The sequence below is a fragment of the Cannabis sativa genome, chromosome X (genome assembly GCF_029168945.1).
Source record: "Cannabis sativa cultivar Pink pepper isolate KNU-18-1 chromosome X, ASM2916894v1, whole genome shotgun sequence".
NCBI classification, from domain to species: domain Eukaryota; kingdom Viridiplantae; phylum Streptophyta; class Magnoliopsida; order Rosales; family Cannabaceae; genus Cannabis; species Cannabis sativa.
In genome coordinates this window covers 4,616,648-4,625,855 of record NC_083610.1, presented here as the reverse complement: position 1 = coordinate 4,625,855, position 9,208 = coordinate 4,616,648, and the positions used below count along the sequence as shown (strand labels likewise).

The following is a 9,208-nucleotide window of genomic DNA, read 5'->3' as shown; positions in this document are numbered from 1 at the left end:
TAAGGGCGAAATTGTAAAGAAAGAGTTTATAGGGGCATATTTGTTAATTATGATACTTTGTATGGTTCAATTAATAAATATGATAAATGACAATATTATTTAATAATTATTTATAGTTATTAAATAGTTAGAATTGGCATTTAAATGATTGAATTAGGAAATTGGCATTTTTGAGAAAATCAGATACAAAAGGTGTTAAAATTGCAAAATTGCAAAGCCCAAGGCCCAATCCATTAAGTGTATGGTCGGCCACCTTTGTAGCTTTTTTAAATGATTTTTTCATTATTTTAATGCCATATAATTCAAATCAAACCCTAGAGGAATGCTATAAATAGATAGTGAAGGCTTCAGGAAAATAACACACTTTCTGAATCAGAAAAACCTGAGCCTTCTCTCTCCCTATCTTTAGCTGACCACTCTCTCTCTTCTTCCTTGATAATTTCGAAATCCTTAGTGTATGAGTAGTGCCCACACACATCAAGTGATACCTCAATCATAGTGAGGAAGATCGTGAAGAAAGATCATCAGCAAAGGAGTTTCAAAGATCAAAGATTCGCAGAAAGAGATCCAGTTCGTATATTGATAATGCTCTACATGTAAAGGAATCAAGGGCTAGATATCTGAACGGAAGGAGTCATTATATTCCGCTGCACCCAATGTAAGGTTTCTTAAACTTTATATGTGTTTATTTCATCGTTTTAGAAAGTTCATATTTAGGATGTTAATAAACATACTTGTGAGTAGATCTAAGATCCTGGTAAAATAATTTCCAACACTTATATCATTCTGCAACTCTATATTTGTTTTGAATGAAAGAAGAAGGGGTAGTTAATGTTAGAATGGTACCTTTCAATGCTACAATCTTCCTCCAATGCCAGCTGCCTTGTTGTGGAGCCAAGTAACTCCACCATTCGACCTCTTTGATATATACACTATGAATCCATTTGACCCAAAGATTGTCCTCCTTGGTTACAATTGCCCAGACATATTTAAACATCACTGCCTTGTTCCATTCAGCTACTCTCTTAAATCTAATACCTCCTGCTCCTTTAGTTTGACTTATATTTTTCCAAGCAATTTGACCCAGTCCAGCCATCATTTGTTGCCCTTTCCATAAGAATGCCTTACACACAGCTTCTATGTCTTTGATAATCTTCTTTGGAAGCAACATGATTTGACTCTAATATGCATGTATAGTGAGAAGAATCGAGTTGATTAAAACTGCTTGACCAGCAAAGGAGATGTGCCTGGTGCTCCAAGTTCGAATTTTGTGAGTCATCTTATCTATAAGTATACCACACTCCTTTGAGGAAAGTCTCTTGGGGCTGATAGGAATACCCAAATAGGTGAAAGGAATTTCACCTATCTGGAATCCCAATGCATCAATTATGCGTTGTACTTCAGAATCTAACATTCCATTACAATAAATAGTCGACTTCTTGGGTTAGGTTGCAACCCTAATGTTTGTGAAGACAATTTAAGCCCCTACAATAAATAATAGATGCTCTTATAATCTCCATTGCAGAATAGAAGAACATCATCTGCAAAAATGAGATGATTCAACTTTAGTTCTCTGCATCTATATCATGAAAGGTGAAATCTAATTTTTGCCCCACTTTCTTCATTATTCTGGTGAGGTATTCCATGCCAAGCACAAAAATTAATGGAGACATTAGATAGCCTTGTCTCAGTCCTCTCTTTGCAGCAAAGTAGCCATGAAGAGATCCATTAATCATAAGTGAAAATTTAGGCAAACAAATGCATTCCATAATCAGCTGGATGAATGACTCAGAAAAGTTCAATCCATGTAATATTTCTTCAATAAAGTCTCACTCCACTGTATCATAAGCTTTCTGCAAATCCAACTTGATTATGCAGCTAGCTTTTGTCATCTTCCTTCCATAATAGCGCACAAGATCTTGACAAATCATTATGTTGTGCGCTATGAAGCGACCTTAAACCCCCCTTGGTTTTGGGATACCAAGTTAGGAAGTAGACATTTAAGTGTTGAGCAAATGAGTTTAGTGGCTACTTTGTATAATACATTGCAGCACGCTATTGGTTTGTAATCCTTCACAGTGTTTAGGCATTTTGAGCTTCGCTACAAGAGTAAGATCAGTATTATTAATTTCTATCAATAAGCAGCTTGTCTTAAGGAAATAAATTATGGCTTCTGCTATCTCTTCCCCAATAATTTTCCAATTTTTTTTTAAAAAAAGTAGCTCCCAAATCCATCTGGACCAGGGGCTTTTAAACATGGGATTGCTGAATCTGCCTGCTTAACTTAACATCATCTCTAGTGAAGTCAGCAATGAGGAAATCAGCCTGACTTCGTGTTAACACATTTCCCTCTCTGATTATCATCTGATGTACATTCATTCTTCTCTCCATACAAGTGCCCAATAATCCCAAGTAGTATTGTATAAAAGCTTCTATAACTTCTCTTGGCTCTTTTACCCTTTTCCCATTAGCATTTATTATTGATAACACCTGATTGTGTCGCCTTCTCTCTTGTATACTGGTGTGAAACAGGGCAGAATTCTCATCTTCGTCTTTTGCCCAATTTAATTTTTCCTTCTGCTGCAAATATGATAAGAAACTTTTATGTGTTGTAACATAATTGTTCCTAGCTTCAAGTTCTGAAAGTTGCAGCCCAATATCAAGTGGTTACTGGTGGAGCTTGGTTTGACACTCTTCAAATGTATTCCTTGCGTGAACTTCTTGAGCTTGGATATCGGAAAAGTGCTGAGAATTTAAGTCATTGAAAGCCATCTTCATACTCTTCATTTAGAGACAACACAATATATTTTAGTTCCTTTAAATTGCCCCTGCCATGTGCTTTTCACCAACTCAGTATAGTTGGGATAATTTTTCCACATTTTGAAGTATTTAAACGGTTTTCTACCAGTCACCACCTTGTAATGAACAATTAAAACAGCAGGTGAATGGTCAAAAATTTCCTCATTCATGAATACTGCCTCAGCCGTGGGGAACTTTACCATCCAATCTTGATTAGCAAGCACACGATCAATCTTAGAGAAGATTCAATCATCTCCGAACTGCTTATTACTCCAGGTATAGTAATTTCCACTAAACTTAACATCATCTAGTCGACAGTTAGCTACACAATCAATAAATTTAGTGGAAGAAACATACCTAACCCGCTTCCCAATCCTTTCTTCCTTTGCCAAGATGTCGTTAAAGTCACCCATAACGATCCAAGCTTCTCTTGTAGTCAATTCTTGAAGATCAAGCCATAATCTCTTCCTTCCTTCTTCATCATTAAAAGTGTAAACAAATATGACATAAAATCGAGCCTTGTTATCCACCGTTGAAACTTCAAAGTGAATAAATTGACTAGAACACTTTATAATGTTTATAGTAAAACTTGTTGGCATCCAACTTACAATTATTCGCCCTCTTGAATTCCAAGCATTATTGGAGGTGAAACACCATCCTTGAAATACATTAGAGTATAAGGCACCGAGTTTGGAAACCTTAACTCTAGTTTCGAGAAGCCCCACCAAACCAACACTTTGAACTGCTAAAAATTGTTTCACCAATTGTTGTTTGTGCTGGTTGTTGACTCCTTGAACATTCCAACATGATATTTTATCCATTGGGAAGAAGAGGTACTCCCCCTCCCCCTGTGTTCCCAATGTTCACAGTGTTCCTTATTTCACTCCCCTGCTGTTGTATCTGCGCGTGCTCAGCTACAGCTGGTTCTTATGTATTCGAGTGGCCTAATTCAACATCAGCAGGTTCCTGCAATAAAGAATAGGAGTTTGCAACAGGTATATCAATAGCCATTGATTGAGCCTTGTTCTTCTCCTTCCATATTTTCTTTGCTGGTATAAAACCATCTTCCCCTTCCACTTGCACTAATTCTCGGGCATTGACAGCAGGTTTTTTAACAACCCATTCAGACTTCTTCCCCTCCTTGTTCCTGCAATCCTTGGTCTCATGACCTATTCCTTTGCAATGTGCACAAGTCGTAGGTTTCCACTCAGAAGACACATAGAATGCAATGTCCTCTCCACTCTTATCTTCAAACCAGATTTGCTCTGGAAATTCTTGCTGCATTGATACTTCAATGAGAATTTGAGGATACGTCAATTTCTCCCTGGCCTTAGTAAAAGCATCCACCATAACCGGTTCTCCCACTTGACTAATAATTTTAAAGAGAACTTGTTCTCCCTAATATTTCAGTTCTAAGTTCTCTAGATTAACCCATATTGGCACAGTGTGAATATCTTCCTTCTTGAAATGGACATTGGGATCCCAAGCTCGCATAATCACTGGGTGTTTGTTGAAGAATATGTATCCCCCTGATAGGACTTGATCTTGATCTGCAATACTTCTAAATCGCACAAGAAAAACACCATGAGAAATCATTCCCACTTTGTCGATTTTATCTTTCCAAACCCGCCTCACAAATCTATCCAAAATCGATATTGGGAGATTTGCTCCAAGAACATAACAGACAATTGAGGGAGTCCAAAAGTCTACCTCTTCTTGGATATCCTCCTTTGTGATTTTGACTCTTTGTTTGGATGGAGAACCAACAAATTTGGAGTCCAAATTACGAATTATATTCCCAAATCTAAGGATAGGAGGTATAACTTCCTTACCTCGAGCAACTGCAGCAGGAAATTAAGTTTGAGCTTCTCTATATTGTTTAGCTTCCATGAAATGTGCAAATTCCATACGAATCTCTTCCCTCCTAATGTTGTCATTTGTGTCTAGAGCAGGTGAAAGTACATGCTCCTTCTCAACATTCATCGACACTTCCGTATCGTCTTCCTCTTCAGAGAAGAGAATGGGTTCAATTCCAAGAACTTCATCCATGGAATTGGTCTTCTTCACATCCATGGTTGATTCAAGGCCGCGTTTCTTCTTCTTCTTCACAAGAGATTTAGGTTTGCTCTGTTTCGCCCTCGTCTTCGCCATGGCACCAACTCAAGGAGTTGAGAGAAAGTTAGAGAGAGAAAACCCTTTTAGTATCTGTAACGCCCCAATATTTTGTCTTATTTTACAAAATACTAATTTTGATGCATTAGTTAAAAAGATTCAAAGCTATTTGAAAATACACAGTGGGTTTTAGAATAAATATGCAAAAAGGTGAATGATCATTCGTATTAAAAACAAAATAAGTAGTTGAGTGTATTTTTCTTAAAAAAAAATAAATTTGTAACATCCCACTGAGCTCAGATTACTTTATTAAAAAAACAAAACCAAGGCTCCACCGGCGTTCTAGACCGTTTGCTCGTCCATAGCCCCTCGCAGTATACATACCAAAACTGACCCAGCTCATCAAACTTACGTTCAATGTTCCCTGTCTATTACCTGTAGGGGGAAAGTAAGGGGGTGAGCTAAAAGCCCAGTAAGGAAATGCTTAACATACAATAACATTCAATACACTAAACATATCTTAAAATTCACAATAATACAATTCTTTATAACATTAACGTATCCAGTCTTAACAATATTATATACCTTAGCTCATAATTATAATTTAAATAACTCCAGATATAGAAAGCTATATCATATACCATATATTTGTACTAAACGAAACCATTACATATATGTAGGGATCACAACCCTGACATCATACTCATAGCACAATCATAGCAATAACATATAAAAATTATTTCAATCATATCGTGTCTTTACCATAACATTGGCATATCATAGCCATTACTTACATAACCTGGGCCTAGCCTGGCCCTACAATATCCTGGGCCTAATCTGCCCATATAATAACCTGGGCCGATGTAGCTCTACCATTGTTATAGGATAGGGTATCTCTATATTCAACAGTAACATCACTGTATCATACCCCACCATAACAATGTCATACACGAATCAGACAAATGTAGGGTCGGGTATCTCTACATTCAACGGCCTTACCCCGTATCATACCCCACCATGGCCCCTCATTTGTACCTGAGACGTTAGCATACAACATACAACATACAACATACAACATACAACACACCACATACATCATACAACATACAACATACAAATCGTACCAACCATAATATATATATATCGATTCACAAACTCATATTGTGTCCATACCACACATTCTCAGTACTATATACACATTCATAATAATACATCACAAATAATATTTCAATAGACAAATAATTTAAATTATGCAGTTCAACAGATAAAACTACTTAATTTCCTTACCTCAAAACCCGCTGCTTAAGACTTGTTATCTCATCACTACAACCTATAATAAAACATGGGTCAAGGCCCTAATATTAAAATTCGTACTCTTACAGTACAGCAGAAAGATCACTATTTTTGACCAACAACTACCCTAATTCAGTAAAAGTTGTCTTCATAAAAAATATAGGAAATTCCATTATCTTTCCAATGATATAAATATTAGAATATTTTATTTATGGAAATTATTTTCTAATTAAGGAAATGATTTTCTATTTAAGGAAATAAATAAATAATTGATTTTCTGATAAATGAATATTTTATATTCATTGAATCTGGACAAAATCAATTATGTAATATTCTATATATGGTCAGATTTCTATATTTATTACCTGATTTGATTTCCTGAATTAATTGTCAAAATATTCTGACAATTAATGTGGCGCAGATACTGATGGAGTATCTCACCTATAAATATAGGGTCTCGGTCCCCGAGCTCCTCACTCATTCTGAATTCATTCAGCAAATTCTATCTAAAGAGAGTTGAGAGAGCGAGGAAGCCCGAACTCCAATACTGAAGCTATCGCAGGGATTGAAGCTCAAAGATCAATGGCTGGAGGTATATTGATCCTTTCATTGCATATATTATTGATATGATTACAGTTGTTTTTTCGCATTTCATATCATTTGTATATGCTATATTACATACACTATATTATAGTCTAACAATTGGTATCAGAGCGGTTTTATCTCTGTCTTGATTTATTTGAGTTTCATATATATATATACATATATACACTGTTCATATATATATATTTGTTCGTTCGGTTAGTTTATATATATACACATATTCATATAATCCCAAATATATATATAAAATTCATACGTATATACATATACATATATACATTTGTTCATACATTTATATATATAATACATACACGTACATACAATATATATTTTTTTATTTTTTTGGTATATTTACGTATATGTATATATGTTTATATATATATTGTATATTATATATATGTTTTATCGCATAATAATATTCATAATATTCATTTTCATTTATGTGATATATACATGCATATATATATAAACACGAATTTCATCGGTCCATTGTTTGGTTTTTTTTTCCGTTTTTCATTTTTTCGCTGTTTATTTCGAATTCTAAATATATTACTATATTCGTATAGTATTATAGATCGATCTAAACATTGAAAATTCATTGAAAAACTTAAGGATGAAATTTTTTTTCAGTTAAAACTTTTTCGGACCCGATTAACTTCGTGTTATTAAAGTATATATTTTTTTGTGTTTTCGTGCATAAAATCTACGTGGATCTCTTTATTATTTGATTTAGAACATTTTAGATTTGAAAACACGCAATTTGGTCGTCGGAAACGCAATTTCCGATCGGGTTTGGGTCGGGTTCGACGGACCCGCGTGCAAAAAAACGGGTCAAAACGACCCAGTTTGGCTGAGGAAGACAGCCCAAACGACATGTCGTTTCCACTGAGTGGAAAAACGACATGTCGTTTTTCATGTATATAAGGCTGCTGTCGTTTGCCCAAACGACGTGTCGTTTTTCCCTGTGGAAAACGACATGTTGTTTTTCATATTTTTGGGCAGCTTTTCAGGGTTCAAAATGACGTGTCGTTTTTCCTTGTGGAAAATTAATATTCATGCATTTTCAGCACCCGTAAGCTTTTAAAAACGACGTGTCGTTTTTCTTGTTAGCAAAAAACGACATGTCGTTTACAGGCAGTGTATTTTTTCAAAAAAAAAAAAGGAAAAATTCCGAATTTTTTTTTTTTATTATAAATTTTTATTTATTTGGAATATTAATTATTTTCCTATTTTTGTGTTAATTTAGTCAATAAATTGCATTTAGTTAATTTTCTATTTTTGTTTAATACATATATATAGTATAAATTGAAAATGGAAATTTGTTTAATTTGGTAATTTATTACATGATTTATTTAGGCATGTAAAAATTGTGCTAATTTGTGCATATTAATTATATATTACCAAATTTATGCATTTTATTGTCTAAATTAATTTTGAAAAATCTGCCATTAATTTCATATTAAGGAATTAGCATTTAATTAATTATCATACATTAATTGTATTATTTTGTATTTATTTGATAAATTTATGTTTAATGCAATTAATTTAGATATGTATGATTTAAATGCTATACATAAATTCTTTTTATAGTGCTAGATATATTTAGAAATATTCAAACATTAAGATAGGTTGAATATTTTATTTAGCAATTAAGTTTCATAAAACTTCATAAAATTATTCATAAAATATTCATAAAATTTTATAAAATGAATAAAATGTGAATAAAACGTAAGTAGTTTTGTGGTTTGACATAAGAAAACATGAACCTGGGACAAATAATGCTCATATCTAGAACGGTTTTTAATGATCTTCGGACGACCACACTAGGAGCACTAATCTCAGTGATTGTCTATTATGTTAATAACGAAATTACTTTTAGGTAGAGCCCAATACCTAATGTTTAAAGTGAAAATATAATTTTAAATAATCAAGGAGTAGCCACAGTATCTTTAATTATATAAAATTATATATTAATTAAAATTCACCTTAATGGACAAAACTTGTAATTAATTATTTGGATATAATAATTTTACCCCACAGGGATTTTATTATATTTTTATAATTAATTAGGATAATATATTAAGTTAAATTCTCTTAATTTACCCCACAGGGAGTTATGAGGATTTGATTTAATAGTGTTATCACAAATTTTAATTAAAGATAGATTTCATTCCTCCATTATTTCTAAATTAAATACTTCATTAAATCTATCATAAAGTTCATATAATTTTATTAGATTTAAAATTTAGCCCACAGGCAATTTTAGATTTAATAAAATTTTCATCTTCATCATGTTTCTACATTGGTAAAACATGAATTCATTAAAGCCTCAATTTCTTTTAACATCTAAATTTTTGTAATCCTATTCTTGCAGCTATTTCATCCACCTCTAAATATGCTG

The 9,208-nt window shown here is 33.4% G+C and overlaps 1 protein-coding gene across 1 annotated transcript; it reads right to left on the bottom strand.

Moving 5' to 3' along the window:
- Window positions 1-3,726: 3,726 nt before the first annotated feature.
- LOC133031960 (uncharacterized) lies at window positions 3,727-4,149 on the bottom strand. Its single transcript, XM_061105760.1, has one exon. The coding sequence runs from the start codon at window positions 4,147-4,149 to the stop codon at window positions 3,727-3,729; it is 423 nt and encodes a 140-aa protein (XP_060961743.1).
- Window positions 4,150-9,208: the final 5,059 nt, after the last annotated feature.

Excerpts from the sequence above, each read along its gene's own strand:
- LOC133031960 (XM_061105760.1), bottom strand. The coding sequence starts at position 4,149 with ATGGTGGATGCTTTTACTAAGGCCAGGGAGAAATTGACGTATCCTCAA.